This window comes from Callorhinus ursinus, unplaced genomic scaffold (assembly GCF_003265705.2).
Source record: "Callorhinus ursinus isolate GAN/ISIS: 27379988/994484 unplaced genomic scaffold, GSC_fseal_2.0 scaffold13, whole genome shotgun sequence".
In the NCBI taxonomy this organism is placed as follows: Eukaryota; Metazoa; Chordata; class Mammalia; order Carnivora; family Otariidae; genus Callorhinus; species Callorhinus ursinus.
This window is the reverse complement of record NW_027397075.1, coordinates 5,809,224-5,830,401: the sequence shown is the minus strand read 5'-3', so window position 1 is coordinate 5,830,401 and position 21,178 is coordinate 5,809,224. Positions and strand designations below refer to the sequence as shown.

Sequence of the window (21,178 nt, the reverse complement as noted above, 5' to 3'; positions counted from 1 at the left end):
TAGTACCACTGAGGCCCTTCCCTACTAGGCATTGGGCATCTGGTGGCTTGGAAGATGGATGTGGCTCCCTGCTCTTTTATGGGTAAAGCATGACCAAAATCCCACCCCTTTGTAGTGAGAGCTTTTTTTCTTTAAGATTTACTTATATTAGAGAGGTGTGGGGGCAGAGGGAGAAGGAGAGAGTCCCAGGCAGACTCCGTGCTGAGTGCAGAGCCCATCGTGGGGCTTGATCCCACCACCCTAAGATCAGGACCTGAGCCGAAATCAAGAGTTGGACGCCCAACCGACTGAGCCCCCCTCCCCCCACCAGGTGCCCCTGTAACGAGAGCTTTAAGAGAGATTTACATTTTTCTTTCTCTTTCGCTTTCTTGCCAGGTCTACATCCGGATAAAAGACGATGAGTGGAATGTCTATCGGCGCTACACAGAGTTCAGGAGTTTGCACCACAAGTTACAGAGCAAGTACCCTCAAGTGAGGGGCTACAACTTCCCACCCAAAAAGGCCATTGGGAACAAGGTACTGTCACTGCGGGGAACCAGGTAGCTCACGCACCGGTGCCTGATTTGCACACACATGCTTCTGTAGCCCGTGACTCAGAAGTTGGCTAATGCAAGAGAAAATAGGGACAGAGAAAACAGTCATAATTCCATCACTTAAAGACAAGCGCGTTATGTTTTGTTTGTGGGCGTCCTCTTAATTCTCTAGGGCAGGGGTCGGCAAGCATGTCCTGTTAAAGGGCCAGAGAGGAATAATTTTTGGCTTTGTGGATCACAGCACCTTATCTGAAAGTACTCAGCTGTGCCCTTGTAGTGTGAAAGCAGCCACAGCTGGTGTGGGCACAGATGGGCATGGCTGTGTGCCAATAAAACTTTATTCGTAAGAATAGGTGGCGGCTCGGTTTGGCGGATGCGTCATAGTTTGCTGACCCCTGTTGTGGGCCAAAACGATGTTTTCCGGTTTTTACCCATAGTTATGATACTTACTTGGACTCATGGACGTGGGGTTATTTCCCAGTAAAGTTTTCTCAGAGGAGCTTCCTTCTGGTATAGGGTTACTTCCCTTAGGAAGGTTGAGAATTGATAATGACCTGATTTGTTTCCAGGTATTCATCCAGGCACCCTGGAGAAGGGAGGTGCTAGCCCTCCACGAGGCTGCTGGTTGATGAGGGCTCGTTCCTCCAGCAGGTGTCTACTGAGCACCATTACAGAGCACAGTACAAGGGGCTGGAGCCCAGGCCCCGGGAGGACAGGCCTGGGCCTGGTGTGGGGCCTCGCATTGTCTGCTCTTAGCCCGGTGGCATCATTTTGTCATCCCTCACATTAGCTTAGCGCAGCAGTTCTCCCTCTTGGCTGCACTTGGAATCACATGGGGAGCTTTCAAAGCTTCTGAGACCTGTAGGCCTCCACTCCCATTAGGATTTAAGGTCTGGAGTAAGGCAGGGGTCCTGAGGGCTTTCAGATGTCTCCGGGCGGTTCCAGCATGCAGCCCAGCTGGAGAACCCCTGGCTTCGAGTCCGGTAGGACACGGTGACAGGTGCACAATTGCAGTATATTAACTAGTCTGGCAGGGGCAGTTCGGCCAGAGGAGGTGGTGTCATGACCCTGCTGAGGACAGGTGAGAGAAAAGCTGGGCCTTGTTGTTAGGGAGATCCCTCTACCACCGTGGTTCTCAGAGTGTGGCCCCTGACCAGCAGTAGCAGCGTCGTTAGAAATACTGATTTCCAGGCCCTGTCCCTGACCTACTGAAATACAAGCTCTGGGGCTGGCGGCCCAGAAATCTGGTTTCGATCTGTGTGGTGCTGATGCCCGAGCAAGCATGAGGACCGTGGTGCTCTCACATTGACAGAGCCGTGTGGCAGCTTCCCTATGTGATGCATTTCCTAGTTTCTCTCTCGACAGAGGCACCTGGCTAGGGTCTCCTTGGATCTTTCTCGCGGAAAACCAGAGCAAGTGTGGCCGTACCCACTGCCAACACTTGGGAGTTCCACGGGGAAAACTCTTACTGACTGTTCTGTTTACATGTTCGTGTATTTCTGTGCTTAAACCAGATTAGAAACCTGATCACGTCAGGGTCTGTTAGATCTTAATTAAAACTGTTATAAAGCAGGTTTATCTGAGGCCTAGAATAAATGTGTCATTCCATTTTTTTCTGAAGATAAGTGGAGTTCAGCCCATAAAAACGGGAGACTGAGAAGTTCTACACTTGTTCACAGCAAGAAGGACAATAATTCTTATGAAAAGAGGGGAAAAATTATATACTGATTTAATCTAATGACTTGCAAGCTCATACAAATCTTGGGACCCATCCAGAACGTCTTAAAATGTCATAAAACAAAACTCTGCCTCACCAACGTAGTATCATTATAAGATAGTCTCATTTGCAGAAAGCATTATGCTGAAGCAGCCTTTCCATGATACCTTCTCTGGGAAACGCGGCTTATCTGTATCTCACTAAGGGAAATGAGTACAAGGGGGAGCTAGGGATATTCCGATGGTGAGACGTCTTGTGTTTTTGTTTCTAGCGGCTGCCAAGGTGGCACCCACTGTGTGTCTAAAAACAAATTTAGGGCGCCTGGGTGGCTCAGATGGTTAAGCGTCTGCCTTCGGCTCAGGTCATGATCCTGGAGTCCCGGGATCGAGTCCCGCATCGGGTTCCCTGCTCCTTGGGAACCTGCTTCTCCCTCTGCCTCTCTTTCTCTCTCTCTGTCTCTCATGAACAAATAAATAAAATCTTAAAAAAAATAAAAAATAAAAACACAAATTTATTATCTTATCAGTTGTGGAGGTTGGAAGTCCAGAATCTGTCTCCCTGGGCTAAATTCAAGTTGTTGGGAAGGGGCTTGTTCTTTTTGGAGGCTCCAGAGGGGAATCCTTTCCTTTTCTAGCTTCTGGAGGCTGCCTGCATTCCTTAGCTTGTGGCCTCCTGTGTCTTCAAAGCCAGCAACCACCTGACTCTGACCTCGCCTCCTGTCACAGAGTCCCCTCTCCTTTTGTGACTCCTCTCCCTCTTCTAAGGACCCTGGCAGCAATGGTGGGCCCACCCAATAAGACCCAAGAATCTTCTAGCTCAGCATCCTTAACAAATCCTCAGAGTCCCTTTGGCCAAGTAAGGTGAGATACTGTCAAGTTCTGGCATTAGGCAACTTTGGGGGCCACACATTGCCACGTGCTTTCTCGGCAGACCAAAGCAACTCCCTCCCCACCTTGGATCTCGAGGCAAGCCTTAGAGCTACTGCAAACTTACTTAAGACAAACCTACCCACCACCACCACCACCACCCAGGAGCAGGGACTGCACTGACATTCCCCTCTGAGGTGGGCCATCCCCAGCCCTGCTTCACGTTCTCCCATCCTTGTCAATCCTGGGACTGACTCTCAGCAGCAGTGGGCTTTTGCCCCGTGAAATCTGTGTCAGTAGGGTACTATTCCCCCCCCCTGCCCCCACCCTCACCCCCATACCCAGTGCAACACTGTTTGTGAATAAAGGAGCTTGGGCATTAAAGGCTTACTGACTTGCTGGGTGTGGCCCAGTGATGGCCGGCTTGTACAGATGCCCCGGCCTGCTGGTCCTTTACTAGATTGTTGGTCCTGCTCCCCATGGTCAGGGGTGGACCTGATAGTTTCCTCTGTTGCTCAGGAAGCTGACAGCTCATGAGCAGTCATGGGGCCTCTTGTCTAAGCCTATGCGGCCTTCTGCCTTCGAATTGGCTCGCTGGCCATGACTATACTTTGATGCCCTCTCTCCCTGCACGTTTGGCTGAGACATACCCACTTTCCTTAAGTATGCTTTGGCTGCTACCCAGGACAGATCTGAGGGTTTATCTGGTTTTCAAGGGCAGATTGAGTCAGCCTGCAGGACTGCAACATCCAGCAAAGGCTACTGATGAAGTCTGTTAAGAGACAAAGCCCGCACTGGCTCCAACCAAGCCTATGGGCTCAAGGTACCTGCCTTGATACCCCGAGGACAAGTTCTCTAGTGAGTTTCTATTCTAAATCGGTCCAGAAAAGTCAACCATGTCAGCATCTTTTCCTTGATTAGGTCACTTCAAGAACGTCTCACTTGCCACTTGTACCATTAATGTACACAGACATGACTTCTTTATGTGGATTGAGTTACATGGACCTTGCTACTGTAAGCCTTGCACCCATTAAGTGATTCAATCCACAATCCACAGAGCTGGATAGTATTTAAGAAAATATTAACCAGAGTTTAGTTTTTTTGAATTTGCCGTATGAGTATATTTCTAGCCTGAATTTCTAGGTGTTTTCCTAACACTGTCTCCATGGTTGGTGATCTCCCAACTGTAGAATTAAAATGTCATCTTAATCCAAGTTTTAACTTTTTAAAAAAATTATTTATTTTAGAGAGAAAAAGAGAGAGAAGAGAGTGAGTGAGCAAGCGTATGAGTGATAGGGAGGGGCAGAGGGAGAGATTCTCGAGCAGACTCCTCGCTGAGCGTGGAGCCCGATGCGGGGCTCAATCCCACGACCTATGAGATCATGACCTGAGCCAAAACCAAGATTCGGATGCTTAACCGACTGAACCACCCAGGTGCCCCCAATTTTGAACTTCTTTTGATTGATAAAATAGCACATTTTATAGTTTGTGGATGCAGGATTTGTCTTTAGCAAAGAATTTCTTTTGCCTTAGTATGTCATGCATGTGTTTAACTATAAATACCCAGAGTGCTCACTAGAGCTACCTTGCCTTCAGGGTACCACATCAAGCCTAAATCATGTGAGATAATTTCCTGACTATCAGTCCACCACTCGATGAAGTTTATTCCTTTGTAGCTGAGTCAAGCAAGCCACAGTAGTTATATATTAAAGTTACTCATTAAATTCAAAATATCACAGGCGTGGGGCTTGTATCAAGATAGTCTTCATTAGGCTGGATTAATAGGCTGGAGTAACAACTCCATGATCTTGGCAGCTTAAGCCAACCAAGGTGTATTTTTGGCTCATGTTTCATGTACATTGTGGGTTGGCTGGGAGCTCTGCTCATCATAACATCAGGAGGCTAAGGACAGGGGCAAATCAGGAACTTTGGCTCTTAAAGCTTCTGACCAAAGGTGATACATGTTTATTCCACTCATATTTCATTGACCAAAGCCAGTAACTCCGCCATGCATAATGCCAGGGGGCATGCCAGGGGGCATAATGCCAGAACTAGAATTTTTACGATCAGCTCTCATGACCCCCACAGGGGTGGCACTTGTCTTGAGCCACATTTCTGGGGATGTAAGGTGGGAATAATAGGAGAGCACAGTCTCACCAGTTCGAGACTGGTGTGCCAGGTCCTGTGGGTCTCCTTCCATAGAGTCGTAGTTCAGGTGCTCCCCTCCATCCCAACCCAAGCCTGGTCCTTCCTGGCGTGGGCATCTGCACCTTTTCCACTCTTGCCTGCCTACCCTCCACTCCCCATGCTGCAGCCACAGTGAGGTTTGTATGACATAGATCAGATGGTGTCGTTGTTGATTAAAACCCCCCCAATGGCAGCCATGGCAGGTAAAGTCAGAACTCTTCATGACCTTTGAAACGGCCCCCCATCTGTCCCCCACTTCCTCCCCTACTTTATCTCCTGCCCCATCCCCCTCCTCTACACCCAGTCACACTGACTTCCTAAGACTTCCATGCTGTTCTCACCTTGTGGCCTTTGCATCTGCTCTTCCCTCTGCCAGAATTGCCCTCGCCCCAATCTCTGCATGGATGGCCCCTGCCTTTCATTAGATCTTAGCTCGAATTCCACCCCTCGGGGCAGTGTTTCCAGACTGCCCTCATTAGTGCTGCCCCTTCAGTCACCCTCCAACTCATGACCCATTAGTCTGCTTTAATTGTCTCCTGGCACGGACCATCCATCCAAGTGATTGGCTTGTGACCTTGAGTAGTGTTGTTTCTGCCCTGGAATGGAAGCTCAGGACAGCAGGGCCTTGGTCTGTTCACTGCTCTCTCCCCAGCTCCTAGAATAGCACCTGGAGGCCCAGAGAGACTCATGGCCCGAATTAAGGAATAAAGTGAACAGGCATTAAATGGGAAAATTTCCCTGCTATTTTCTTCTTCATGTCACTGGGTCTCGGTGCAAATTCAAAAAATCTGAATTCCCAAAATGGGTGGAATAATTTTGAGGGTGACTTGGGGAGTCACTCTCACTCCACTTGGAGTGAATTTGTTTTTTGCAGAATGGGCCAGAGGCCGGCAAGCCTTTGCAGACCAGAAAGGGGGCTCTCTTAACAATCTGCCGGGGAGTTGCCTGGTAAGCTCCCCATCCAAATGGACTTTGCCCGCTTGAGGGATTGGGAAAAAGACTCGTTTTTGATGATGCTCCTTCAAGTCTGCATGATTGCTCAGTGAGATAGATTTGAGAGGCTGTCATTTCTTCTTAGGATAATGGAGTCAGTCTCTGAAAGTTCATTTGGCATTAAGGCAAGGCAAATAGCTTTCCCCGGAGCTACAGATAATTCAACTTGTTGTAGAAATTATGCGTTAAAATCCTCATTAAAAACACATACACCAGTGTGTGCTGGGGGAACCAACCAGTGCTTACCAAGCCACAGAAAGCACCTTGGCAGCTCGAGAGGAACAGACTTAAATGCAGCCCTGGGGGCAGCAGGCCCCTAGCAATAGGTACTTGCAGTGGTGGGAACCAGTGGGGATTTGGAAGAACATCGAAGCTGCTGAGTTTTTACCAGTTAGAAATACTTCTGGAATGTAGGGGTGTAATGTTAGGTGTCAGGGGACTAAGATGGTCTAAAGTAAGGTCTCTGTCTTCACAAAGTTCATGGCCTTGTGGGGACAGAGACCAGTAAATGGGTTCTCATGGAAGAGTCCTGTGATCAAGGGGAAGGAGGGTCCCTAGTGCACTCCACAGGGGGCGGTGAGCAGGGTTGCCTTCTGCAGGGGGTGCGAAGTGCTCAACAGGCCAGCAGGATCCTGTCAATAAATCTTCCAGGTGGGAAAGCAGAGTCAGTTCAGGCGCTAGCCTTTCCTTCTCTGTACCCTGTGTTAGCTTTGTATTGCTCCATAAGAAATTACTGCAAACCTAGCGGCTCTAAGCAGTACACATCTCTTATATTACATACAGTTGAGGAGACCAGAAGTCAACACGGGTATCACTGACTTGAAGGCAAGGTGTCAGCAGGGGCTGCGTTTCTTTCTCGAGGCTCTCGGGGAGAATCCCTTTCCTTGCTTTTTCCAGCTTCTAGAGGCTTCCCACATCTCTTGGCTCCTCCTCTCTTTAGTGCTGCGACTGTGACCATCCTTGCATAGTGGAGAAAGTTTCTCTCCTTTGAAGGAGTGGGATTAGTCTGGCCACACCACCCTGAATGTGCCGGATCTCGTCGGAAGGAGTGGGATTAGATTGGGCATGCCTGGGTAACCCAGGGTCATCTCCCCATCAGAGGACCCTTAACTGAATCACCTCTGCAGAGTCTCCTTTGCCCTGAGCACATTCACAGGGATTAGGGTGTGGAAATTGGTGGGGGCGGGAGGAGCATGCTTCTGCCCATCTCACACCTCTCTTTCCTTGTCTGGGGTATAGGAACAATGAGTGTTACTTCACAAACGGGAAGAGGGAGGCACAGGGAGGTGAAGTGACTTGCCCAGGGCCACCTCGCTTGGCACCATCAAGGTGACACATGGGCCCAGGCAGTCTCCAGGGATCTGCCGTGGAGTACCGTGGAGGGCAGATGAGTGTAGATGATTTAACCCTTGTCCCGTGGTGGACACTGACTCCCTTAAGTCAGTCCCTCAACCTCGGTGGTGTAGAAATCTGCCTCTCCCTCTCTGGATTCGCTGCCCTCACCCACAGCCCGCCCTGACTGACTTAGGGGCCGCTTGTACAGCTAGGAACTGCTGCCCTCATGGTCGACCCAGAGGCTTACATAACCTTCCCTCGTAAACCTGAGCGTATGGTGGGCTAGTCCCTCGTTCATTTGCCCATTTATTCGTTTATTCATTCAAAAGGACTTTGCCAACTCTGAGAATCGAACCCAGAAAGAAAAAGGTTCCTACTGCTTCGCTCACTGTATGGCCTTGGGCACGTTCCTTGAACTCTGTCTGCCTCAGTTTCTCCCCTACATCCCACTTCCCTCTGGTGTGGTCACAAGGACTTGCGGTCCTTATGGTAACCTTACCGTGGGGTAAGAGCTGTGGACGTGTTAGTGAAAGGGGCGCACCGGCTGGTACTGAGGCAGAACTGGCCAGCAGAAGCAGGTCGTCGGCACCGAGGGGGCATTGGACGAGCCTGACACAGGGGCCCGTCCACAGCCCTCACAGCCTGCACCTCCCCGTACAGTAATGCCAACCATCGCGGGCCAGGCGAGTGCACGGCGGGGGCTTGGTATCCAGTCTTACACTGTAGGATTCTTGCCACGTCCCATACAAAATATCTTCGGGGTGGGGAAGCCCGGTGCAGAGGCTGCAAGCATCCTGCCCAAGGTCCTGTAGCTCCCGTCAGGAACTGAGTCAGACGCCTGCTAACGCCGCCGCTCCCTTGCACCTGGGTCTGGAAGCCACGTGAAGCCACCCCAATGTCTGGGAGGTGGTCGTGCACCAAGGGACACGTGACGACAGATCTCTGTGGGGAGATGCAAGATTTCGGGGGTTTCTGCCCAAAGTTCCATCATGTGGAAGAGGATCCAGAAGACTGCAAATTTGGGAGAAAAAAGAAGCTCCAGCTGAATGAAGCCATAAACTCACGCTTGTTTCTCACTCGACACTCTGCCAGCCGCTGTGTAAATAGTCCTGGTACTTAATGTATTAAGCAAGAAGAAGAGTGAAATTGGGCTCATTATACATCACACATTTGTGTTTCTCTTTAATACAGTAAAAGCCTCTAAAGATATTTTCCAGGAGAGCGGTTGCTAGAGTCATCTTGCCGGAGAAATGGTCTCAGGAGAGAAACTTTGAGGAGCCTCAGACTTGGACTGCGTATACACGCATACATAGGCAAATATGTGTATGTATTTAATAAGGGGGGCTTCCTTGGGAGTACTTTCCTGTAATACCAAATTAAAATCCAATTAAAAAAATCAAGGTCATTTTATGAACAAATAATTCAGAGCCAGCAACAAGAAGTGCATTTGCTCTCTGTTCCCGTCCTGCGTGTTTTCGGCAGGTAGCACGTGGAGAGGTTGAATCCAGGCTGGTCATTTTGGTGATCTCAGGCTGTAGACCTTGCAGGTGCCACCACCTCCAGGAAGCCTTCCCCAAACTCTGAGTGTTAGCTGTCCCTCCTCAGGCTGCCTGATGGCAGTCTTCTCTCTCCCCACCAAACCCGTGGAATTAGAGCAGCACCCGGCCTAGGGAGTCTTGGTCTTTTCAGCATCGCACGTGGCGCCTGGTTGCACGGTGGGTGCTGAGTAAAAGGTGTTTGATGAACCTAAGAACTCAAGCCGCCTAAAAGCTGCTGGGCGACGCCAGAGTTGTGCAGCTCCTGGTTCCCTTTCTTATCCCTTCCCTCGCTCCCTCTCACATCTCTAGTAATTGTTCAGAGGAAGATGGACACAGCAGAGTGAATATTTGCGTGAGGCTCTGAAGAGACTGCCCATTCACCACGCCTGGCAACAGAGAGGAGTTATTTGACCCGCGTGGGATCTGGCCCTGCCAGTTCACCAGCCAGACGTGGCGGGCTCCCTGTCCTTTGCCCATCGCAGCCTGAGCTCCTGGCCTCCGATGCCGCAGCGGTGAACCCAGGGGTTTGGAAACTGACACGAATTACAAGACCCTTGACTCTCTGCTGGGCATTAAGTGTTGTCCAAAATATTTCCGGGGCCATTAAATTACTTGTATGTCATTATTTAATCCCCCTTTCCAGCTCTGAAGGCCTTCTGATTATACTTAACCCATGTTATATCTGTTTTTTCCCCTCACATTTTTGGACAACTGATTAAAATCACAACCTAGAAGAGTACTTGTCAGCTCTTAATCTCTTCTTGAATAATTGAGAGTAATTGCTACGTCCCCCTTTAGTACTGCCATTAATATGTGAGAACTCTGTACTGCAGTCTTCGTTCATCTTCAACAAGCTAGAGAAAAAACATTTGTAGTTTTTCGAGTCGCCACCATTGATCTGCGGAGTTCCAGAATCCCTTGTGTATGGAGGAAGCGGTTCCCTTCCCCTTGACGCCCTTACAGGCCATTTGTATTTTTAGAAGGCCCACAGTACAGAGGTTAAGAGTTTGGGCTTTGGCATCGCACCGGCCTCCCTTCGGACCCTGTCTCTGGTACACACCAGCCGCGTGACCTCCGCGTGTCACCCGGCCCCCATGATGCTCCATTGTCGCAGCTGTCATGTGGGTTGAGGGTGCTTACATCATGGGATCTCGTGATAATCCATCCAGCACATCCTGAACCCTCAGCTGCTAGCTTAAAAAAAAAATGGGTCTGCAGAGGAAGCTCGCCAATTTGGTTTCCATTCTTTTGTAATTTGTAATAACTCGGACATGGGCATGCTTGGCTCTTTTTTTCTTTCTTCCCCTCTCCTCCCTCCCCTCTTCATTCTCCTCACTTTGGCGTGGTGTATGTTTGTTTTCTGCCCCCTTTTTTTTTTTATTAATTTTAAAAATCGGGTTAGAAATGCCTCTAATCTTACATGCATAGCACGATAGATTTGCACAACAGGAGTGCACCTAAGCGAACAGCACAGTCAGCAGGAAATACATCATTAGCAGGACTCTAGGCCTCCTTCCGTAAGTCTCCCCGCCAGGGTGGCCACCATCCTCCCTACCTGATCCATGGATTCGTTTTGCCCATTATAGGACTTTATGAGAATGGGATCATAGAGCGTGGACTCCTTTGTGCCTGGCTTCTTTTTCTCCACATTACATCTGTGAGATTCAGCCACATTGTTCCAAGTAGCAGATTGTTCTAGCCTTTTTCATTGCCGTGTAGTACACCATCGTGTGGATCTATCACAGTTTCTCTTTCCCGTTGGTGGTTGTTGGGTGGCTTCCAGCTCGGCTCGCTTACACACGCTGCTGTAATTAATGTCTTCTTGTGGCCATCATTGCTGGTTTCTGTGGGTCTGTCCGTGGGAATGGAATTGCTGGATCACAGGGTGTGCATATGTTCGACTTCAGCAGACAGTGCTGAAGAGCTTCCCAAAGTGGTCACACAGTGATGATTTTGTGAAGGTAGGGGAAGAAATACAAAGAGTAAGAGAGCAAGTACCCATATCCCCACCACCTAGAATTAACAGCTGTTCCCAGTTTGTTGTATTGGCATCTAAGCTCTTAAAAATGTATTTTAAAATGTTTCACGTGTGTCCCAGAATACATGGAAAAATAGAATGAACGCACATCGTCCTCATTTAATACGGTCTTTATTTATTTATTTTTAAAGATTTTGTTTATTTGAGAGATAGAATGAGATAGAGAGCATGAGAGGGGGGAGGGTCAGAGGGAGAAGCAGACTCCCCACTGAGCAGGGAGCCCGATGCGGGACTCGATCCCGGTACTCCAGGATCATGACCCGAGCCGAAGGCAGTCGCCCAACCAACTGAGCCACCCAGGCGCCCTAACATAGTCTTTAGAAATTAAACATGACGGGGCGCCTGGGTGGCTCAGATGGTTAAGCGTCTGCCTTCGGCTCAGGTCATGATCCCAGGGTCCTGGGATCGAGTCCCACTTCGGGCTCCCTGCTCCTTGGGAGCCTGCTTCTCCCTCTGCTTCTCTCTCTCTCTCTCTCTCTCTCTCTCTCTCCTCCTCTGTCTCTCATGAATAAATAAATAAAATCTTTAATAAAAAAAAAAAAAGAAATTAAACATGACGGGTAATAGCTGAATCCTCTTCCTTCCCCCAAAGAGGGAACCATTCAGTGGGAGTTGTATATCCTTCCTGTCTGTGAATACCTTCCTGTCCGAAAAATATATACCTTGTATTTTGCACCAATATTATCTTTTAGTGACTGATACACTTGGGGGCATAGCGTTTCTAGTTCATTAACTTTGACTGCCATACTGCCATCCTGTCGGTGAATATTCAGTGTTGTGTTGCTGTATTCTCCCTTCTGCGGGCAGTCAGACCGTTCGTTCACAGTTCTTGCCTCTGCAGACGGTGTGCAGTGAATACCCTGTGCCTGTCTCCTGGCCTCGCACTTTTGTGCTCCGTTCCCCCAGGCTGTGCTGCGATGAAGAGAACTGCTGCCTCATGGGGCCTGCTTGCCCTCTCCTGTCCTTCTGGTTCTCGAAGGGGGTGGTCCATTTGTTCTCTGCCAACCACGTGGACCAGGGATTCCCATGGTGGGGCATTCTCCGCAACACTTGGCATCGTTAGCCTTACAACTTCTTTATGTTTGGCTAACACGATGTGTACAGAGGGGCCCCGCATCATGGTTTCCATTCCTGTTGGCCTGATTACAGACGAGGTTGATGATCGGTTCGTGTCTGTTTGGCCCTCCAGATTTCCTCTTCTCTTTCTCGCCTGTGTTGTGTGGGCTTTATTTCCCCGGAGTTTTTGTCTCACTGGTTTTTGGATCTTGTTATGTTTTCCTGATGCTAACCTTTGTGTGTTCCTTTACAGAGATGGAGCTCTTGCCTCTTCCTCCAAGAAACCCCTCTAGCTACCCTGCCTGTCCTTCCATGTGCTTCTTGTTCCCTTCACAGCCCCCTAAGGCTTCAGTGCGTACACTAAATGCTGGCTTTCCTTGCTGGACCGGTTTTCCAGAGGAGCGAAACCCCTCATCCTACGATACACAGCAAGACGCTGGCATGGTGTTGTGGATCAGCAAAGGCCCCATCCGTGGTTATTTGCGTGAGAGAACACTAGGCCCCAGCTTGTGTTCTCTAATGTGGCCCCAGAGTCCCCCCACTCCAGGGCTCCTCTCTCTGAGCTGGGGTCTTGAGAGCTTTGAGCCCTGCTTGGGAGAGCTGCTCTTCCCTGCCAGTTACCAACTACATTAAGCTTAGCTGCCCCTGTGGAACTTTGTTACTGTTTAATTTCTCGGCTCTTCTGCCTTCAGAGGGAAAGTGAAGTTCTTTTTCCTAATGAGTTTAGAAGCTTTTTTGAGTTAAGTGCCTGATCCTCATAAGCTCATGAAAATGGAACTGTTTTGTATTATAAAGGAGCCCTTGATACTGGCTTTTAGCTCTCCCTCATGATTTAGGCAGCCTTCTTCCTAGCAGCAGGAAATAAACAAGCCCTTCTTCACATCAGCACTGCCATCTTACTAAGAATAGCGGCTGTTTGTTGAGTGCTAACTACATGCCAGGCGAGGTGCCAAGGACTTTGCCTGTGAGCTCATTTCATCCCCCAGCGTCCTGGGGGCCGAGGAATTATTATCCCTGCCTCACCTCTTGCCACCACTGTGCCTGTCCCCTTTAGATCTTGAACCCTTGAGCTCTTTCTTGCCTGGGGGCTTTGCTCACACAGTTCCTTCTGGAATACTGCATCCTCCCCTGTCCTGTGGCAGGGTCTTTCTCATTTGTCCAGCCTCAGCTTAAATTTGCCCTCCTCAGAGAACCCTTTCCCAACTGCCCAGTCTCAGTGAACCCCTCCAACACCCACATTCTGGGCTTTCCTGGCCCCTCGTTTTTTCCCTTTATAGCATCTGCTCTAGTCATTTGTTGAAGCATGGCGAGGGAGGGGCGTTGAAGGATTTCAAGCAAGGAATGACAAGCTTTGTGTTCTGGAGACATTGCTGCCGTGTGGAGGATGGCTTGATAGGAGGTAAGCAGGAAGACCCTTGCCAGGGCGTGGGCAGAGTATCTGTGCCTGGTGCCAATAGTTTTGGGTTAGTGCAGTGCCATCAAATACTGTGAGAGCATCATTAGCAGCCCTGGAGATGTGGGGTCTGACCAGAGACAGAGGCTTGCAGAAAAGACAGACCACGTGCATAGGTGACTGTTCTCTGTGGTCTGGTGGTCCTATAATCCTGCCGTGGGCAAAGCCCCAGCCCTGAGCTGGTCAGCAGGCAGTCCACGGATCACATTCTGCCTGAGATAAGAGTTTGAGAATGATGACAATCACAGTGGCAGCAGTAATAATAAACCCATGCTGGCAGCTTGGAGTCAACACACTCCCCAGCAAGGGGAGGCTGGTCTTTCTCTTTATCTCTGATTTCCTTGTGGCAGCAGCAGATAGGAGCTGGATGGAGGCTGGCCCTTACATGGGGCATGTGCGCTCCAGATCCCCAGCCTCTCTTGCTTCCCTCATTTCCTAGTCCCTGAAGGCTTTTGAATTTCTCACCCCTGAAGTCAGTTGAGGGTAGACTCCCTCGAGGGGATGATTTTTCATATGAGCTTTGAAGAATTGAGTAGAGAGGAAAGGGAAGGGCATTCCAGTTAGGGGGCAAGCACCAGCAGAGGAGCAGAAACATGACAAATTAGTGGGTTCAGGTGTGTGTTGGCTTCTTTATGTCCTGGTGCTCCAGCCCCTTACCTGGGCAGCATGGGGTCCAGCAATGACTCTGGCCTCAGTTGAGGTCCAGGTGAGCAAGGCGCAGCTGTAGTTGGACCCTGGGTCATGTGCTGTCTCAACACCTTGGACCTGCCCCTTCGTGTTACCTCTGGGATCTCCAGCTTTGGAGAACTGAAAAACAAGCATTCAGGGGAGTAGAGCGTGCTGACAATGGCCAGGACCTGAGGAGTCTAAGAGTTCTGATTAAAGTATAATGAGGTAAATGGAAGGCTTCGTTCATTCCCAGATAAACATTCTTTTCCAGATAGACGTACCTTTACTTATTTATTTTTTTTAATTTCACAAATCCCTTTGGGTATTTATGATACAAGAAGTCTTGGGGCTATTGAGGCAGATGAGGTGTTTCTCGTCCTCAGGGTGTGCACAGTCGAAGGGCAATTAGCAGATCACCCCCCACCATTAGATGTTTGTGGGAGGTTAAATCATGGTTCTGTGGGAGCACAGGGAGGAATATATCATCTGGGATGCTTTCCCCTGCAAATGATAAAAACCAGAATCAAAATATTTGTAATCTAAAAAGAGAATTAATTGGCTTGTGTAAATGAGAAGTTTAGGTCTGACTTCATGAATGGCTGGATCCAGGAGTTAGTGACATCTTAAAATGTCATTATCTCAGCCAGTCTTTCTCCTTTGCTCAATAACTCTCTTGCTTATCTGCCTGCCTGTTTCTCTCTCCACTTACCCTCTTTCCTTTTTTTTTTTTTTTTTAAAGATTATTTATTTGAGAGAGCGAGAATGAGAGAGAGAGTACATGAGAGGGGGGAGGGCCAGAGGGAGAAGCAGACTCCCCGCTGAGCAGGGAGCCCGATGCGGGACTCGATCCCGGGACTCCGGGATCATGACCTGAGCCGAAGGCAGTCGCTCAACCAACTGAGCCACCCAGGCGCCCCTCCACTTACCCTCTTTCCTGAGCTGGCTGCATTCTCAGACAGACACCCCTTTCATGGCAAAGAATGGTCACATACCTCGGCTTTCTCCCTATGACTCCTAGCATCTCTGGCAGAAAGAACCAGTCTCTTTCTCTGTAGTTCCAGTCTCCGTGCTGACACTCACTGGCCCACCTTGAGTCCTGTGCCCATCTTAGGACCAATAATAATGATTGTGATTGGCCAGGTCATGTGATGAGCCCTGGGTCAAGGGGTGGAATCAGTCCCATCCCAACCTCATGGTCTGAGAGTGGGAAAGGTTGACTGTCCAGGGGAAGATGGTTGTGCCATCACTAGGTGAAGGGGGCACAGGGGCTGAGTGGGAGAAACAAGGGGAGCCAGCCTGGGGTGGGGTGAGGGGGAGAAGGGAAGGAGAGACACCAGAGAAACTTCAGGATGGAGGTAATACCTGAATTGAGGGCAGAGCAGGATCCAGCTCTTGAGTGAGATGGGGAATTCTGGGCAAAGGAAACAGTCCTTGCGGGGCCACAGTTTGTGGAGCAGCTCTACCTCCTCAGGCCCTTGATGCCTCCTGAGAGATGCCAGGCACTGCATGCCCTGGGTGCACGTGACATGGTGTGTGGCATGTGAGGGGATCGCTCAGAAGAGCCAGGCAGGGACAGCTACCTTGCATGCTCAGCTGAGGAGTTCGGATTTTCATTCCAAAAGCATTATTACTTGGTTTAAAAAAAAAAAAAAGACTTTGCATTTTTTTAAAAAGCTCACTTGGGAAGCAGTATGGAGAATAAATATCAGTAGGAGAGACTGGCCCAGCGGGCTATACGCATACAGAGCAGGCCATCATTCACTCTGTCATCCATTCGTTCCACAAGTCTCCCTTGAACACCTCCTATGTGCCAGCCCCTGAGCAGACAGCAGGGTGCTAAGTGGGTAAGGTCCTGTTTGCATAGGGCTCACAACTTGCGGCTGGGTGTGGGTGGCTGGGGGAGGCAGAAGATGTGTACTTTATGCAGACATACAGCCAATTTCTAACAGTGTCTTAAGTAACATAAACTAGGTAAGAGATTTGACTCTAGATCTGTCCTGGAAGGGTTACCCAAGTCACGGGAGGTTTCAAGTTATGAGGTGAACGGTATGGAATTTCTTTGACCTCCAAATTAAAAAAAAAAAAAAATTTTTTTTCTCACTGCTGCCAACCAAAGTGAAAGTATTCCGCTCCCTTTGAAAGACAAGCGTAAAGATAGAGAGGTGGTGGGTTTTCAGCTAGCAATGAACCATCATTGTGCTTGACCTTCTGCCTCCTGACGTTCAAAGTGGCTGTGTGTGCTGGGTAATGGATCTGTAGTTTGTTTTGGGCAGGTGCATAAATCTTTTAGGGAAGCTAGAAAAATGGGCTAGCCAGGCCGACCTGGCATTCTGCTTCATCTTCATTTCCACCTTTTATGTCCTCTCCCACCCTCGCCCTCTGTTCCTGCCTCCCTCCCACAGCGGGAAATCCCCTGCAGAAAGCACAAACCGGAGTTTGGCAGAGGCATTCTTCAAATTAGAGCAACAAATAAGAAATGTCTGGGGCCTTCCCCTCAGTAATACCATTAGTGTTCAAGCAGGTCTGGAGAGCTGTAAATCAGGCCTTTCACCATCCGCTTCAGGGACTCTTGCAGAGGCCTTAGATGCATTGATTTTGAGGAAATAATTGGACATAACTGTTTTCCCTTTGCCAACGGGTTAGGCTTCACTGCTAGGCTACAGGTGACTGATGGGTATGCCAAAAATGCCGGCACCTAAGCAGAGCAAAAATGTCTGCATCTTTTTCAGATTCTCAAACAATGTGGTGAATTATCGGCTCCCAGAGACCCCCTAAGTGTATACTGAAGCCACATCACAAGTCACTGGTCAGCACCACGGACAGTTCCACCTCGCCTGCCATTCAAAATGAGATCCTCAGACCACACCCCCGACCTGGTGAACTAAAATCTCTATGGGTGAAGCCCTAGAATCTGTATTTTTGTAAAATTCTTGGATAATGCTGACACAGCTGGTTTGTAGACCAGTGATTGGTGGCACTGACCAGAGGCCCAGGAAGAGGAAATGACTTGCTTGGGATTACATGGTGAGGTATTCAGAGAGCCAGGACTGGAACTCTAATGAGTTCACTTCTTTATGATCTCCGCAGGCTCATTTGCTCTCAATATTGTGCTGTTAGGCAGAGGAGCAAAGAACACAGGGGTGGATGTTTTTATGAGTCGGTGCCAGGCTTTCTAGCCCAAATCTGGCTTGAGATTAACAATATCAAATAGGACCTCAAAGAAAGCTTTTAAATTTCTGTTTTTTATCTATTCTTTCCAAAGGTCTTCCCACTTAAAAGTGTGGTTTGGACGGGCACCATGAGTCTCACCTGAGAGCTTGTTAGAAATGCAGAATCTCAGGCCCCCCCATTCTTCTGAATCAGATTCTGCATGTTTCACATGCAGGTGAGTTGTACACACCTGAACTGTCAAGAAGTACTATTCTGTGTTGTTATTGTGTTCATATCTGATTGGGCCCTTGGAACAACACGCTTCCCCATCTCCTTCTTGTCATGCTCACCCTGATTCCCTCCAGGGATGAAGATGGATGCTCGGGTTGTCAGGTAGTCAGGCTTTGAGCCACACCTATTGATGGACAGAGTCACCGTGTGTTAAATTGGTCCATCAGGATGTGCCCGTGTCCGGTCTCGACCTCCCGGGCTGTAACAGGAGGCTCCCCGGCAGCAGCTGGCTCAGTCCCTTGTTGCTTTCCTTTCTTCCTGTGTGATATTTATTGATATTTATTCAGTTCACACAGTTGTGTTTAAGATGGGGAGGAAGAACAGTTGTGGGTCCCACCCTCGTGGAACTTTGGGTTTAGCAGAGACAGACATTAAAGAAATCAGCCATAAGTAACCTTCAAACAGGGCCCAGTTTCTGCTTAAGCACAGAAGCCATAACACAGAGGACCTGACGTAGTGAAGGAATCCAGGTAGGGATGTTGAAACTGGGAGGAGGAGGCTGTGCAGTAGCGGGCTGGCAAACAACCTGGAAGGCGTGTTCCCAGCAAAGACAGGCCTCTGGGCGGCTCCACACTGGATATCGGGCCAGATGCTCACTCACTTGCTCTCCTTGGCTCCTGTGGCCTTTCATCTTGTTTGAGTGGAAAGATGTTCATTCTTGGTGCAAACTCAGAGTCTGCTTTGTCTCCAGGCTCAGGACTGCCTGTCACCCAGGCAGAACCCATGTTTCATACAGATGTGCAAGGTTTGGAACGGAGGCCTCTAGCTCAAAATCAAGTCTGACTCAGCTTCTCTTTGCCTCCTCTGGGCATTTACCTCCCCTGGGCCTCTGGGGCGGGGGAGGGCAGTGAGAGGCCGTGGAGGACAGCATGTGTCCTGGGGTCAGCGTACTTGGGTTTGAATCCTGACGCCAGTGTATAGCGGTCTGTCATGTCGCTGTGCTTCGGTGCCCTCCTAAGTGAATATCCCGGTGCCTCCCGAGTGAGTCTGCTGTACGGACTCCGTGAGGAAATACAAGGAACAGGCTCAGAGCACAGCCTGGTCTACAGTGAGTGCTCAGAAGCCACTGGTGGTGACGAGGCCATTTCCTGGGTCTCCTGGCCGCACTTCCCTGGGAATACCATCCCCTTCCCCTCCATGCCCCTCCCCTCCCCCCCGGGGGGGGGGCAGTGCACCATTCTTAGTCCCACATGACAGCCCAGAGGGCCCTGCTTGGGGGCTCAGCCTGCTGCAGCCCACGAGTTCTTATTCTGGGGTCTGAGGATAGGTCCAGGTGGTCGATGAACAAGAATTACACGTTTTTTGTCACTACCATCTAATTAAAACATGAACTTCAAACATGAATTTTGGCCACAAACTGTAACAGTAGTCCTAGTATCTGTGACTTCGTCCCGAGTAAACATTAGTCTGCTTATCTTCATGACAGTCACCACAGATGGCTCCGAATATCCCCAGACGAGATTGGGCGCGTTCAGGGTGGTATGGCCGTAGACTCCAAATATCCCCAAAGCTCATCACTACCTTGAAATTACAGTCATGGTAAGACCTGCCACTAGATCTTGTTATCTAAAACCTCAGCAAAGAAAAGCTTGTACTGCTTTATCATCGTTTTGATAACTGCTTAAATGTAAGTGCTTTTCTTTCTGATCCTGTGTAGCTTGTTTCATGTGTTTAAAAAGACAGCTCTGATTAGGGGATGGTAGCCTTCAGCAAGACCACACAGAGAACCCTGCTGGTGCCCCTCCCTGGGGACCCCTCTCCCCCCACATCACATGGCTCCCTGCCCTGGCTGGGAGCCACCATGCACCACTGCTGTTTTTGGCTTCCTTGCTCTTTCCAGACTTTTCTCCCTGTTCCTTCTCTGCTGAGTTCCTTTTTTTTTGTGAAGCAGGTGCTAGATAAATAATTAATGGGGTGGGAAAACTTGTTGGAAATAACACAGCCCATGTTTATTTTTAAGCAGCTGAGTTATAGAGCCCTGCTCCAGGTGCATTCCAGGTGGGAAAAGTGTTTCTGGCTAAAAGGAGGTGCTCTAAGGCTGAGGGGAGGCCGCTGCCAGCAGGAGGGAGAGGATTTCCAGAAAAGCCTGTGTGCTGGGAAAGGTCGGGTATTGGGTGGGGGGCTCCAGGGTGGAAAGCCTGGGGAATTGCGGAGGGGTCTGTGACCTGAACAGTGAGTGAAAGATGCCAAGGAAGAATCAGAATCAGTGAGGAACTGAGCTAAAATCCTCCCACACTGGCAGAGTTCTGAGAGGAATTGGATTGATGTGATTGAAAAGAGCAGGAACGGATTGCGGCTTCAGGCATAGCTGGCTCCAGGGCTCACAGTCCCGTCAGAACTTGATCTTTCCCTCCTTGCCTTCCTCCTTGGCTTTCCTCCGGCTGGCTGCTTTCTCAGACAGGCTTTCTCTCCCAAGATAGAGCCTCTGGCAGTCCCAGGTTTACGTGACCCTGACAGAAGAAAGCACTGCCTCTCCCAGTAGTTCCCGTGAAAGTCTGGGAGTAGATTTCACTGTTCTGCCAGAGTCATGTGTCCTTTTGTTGTTGTTTGAAACAGCGTCATCTACTTTTTGTATCTGTAGATTGGCCTGTTCTGAAAATTTCACGTAAGTGGATTCGTACACTGTGTGGTCTTACGTGACCTCACGGAAGCATGCGGTTTCCAAGGTTCATCCATGCTGTAGTATGTATCAGAACTGCGTTCCTTTTTATTGCCAAGTACTGTTCCATTATACAGGTGGACCACGTGTTGTTGGTCGTTTGGTCTGTTAATGAGTGGTTGGGTTGTTGCCACTCTTTTGCGCCATTCTGCTGTGGATATTTGTGTGCAGTCTTCAGTGTGGACACACACACTTCTCTTTTTCTTCCATTTCCTTCTTTTGTTTGATTTCATTCCATCTAGGAGTGCAGTGTTGGGTCATGGGGTAACTCTGTGTTGAGCATTTTGAAGTACTGTCCGTTTTCCACAGTAGCTGCCCCATTTTATATTCCCATCAGCCAGGTATGAGGATTCTAATTTCATTTCACATCCTTACGAATGCTGGTTACAGCCGTGTGTGTGTGTGTGTGTGTGTATTTAATTACAGCCACCGTAGTGGGTATGAAGTGGTGTCACATGGTGGTTTTCATTTTTGTTTCCCTAATGACAAACGATGCTGATTGAACATCTTTTCATGTGTTGATTCAGATCCTTTGTCCATTTTAAAATTGGGTTGTCTTTTTATTGTTGAGCTGTAATCGTTTTTGTTTTTGTTTTTTATATGTTCTGGATACAACACAAGTCCCTTATCAGATAAATGATTAACAAATATTTTTTCTCATTCCCTGCATTGTGTTTTCACTTTCATGATGAT

The 21,178-nt window shown here is 49.1% G+C and overlaps 1 protein-coding gene across 3 annotated transcripts in view; it reads left to right on the top strand.

The window, feature by feature from the left end:
• The window catches only part of SNX29 (sorting nexin 29), a 510,437-nt gene that overhangs the window by 413,280 nt on the left and 75,979 nt on the right, over positions 1 to 21,178 (top strand). For all 3 annotated transcript variants that reach the window (XM_025855499.2, XM_073899502.1, XM_073899503.1), the window contains one exon: positions 376 to 516. In XM_025855499.2, the coding sequence (XP_025711284.1) occupies positions 376 to 516 (141 nt within the window). The remainder of the gene's footprint in view (positions 1 to 375; positions 517 to 21,178) is intronic.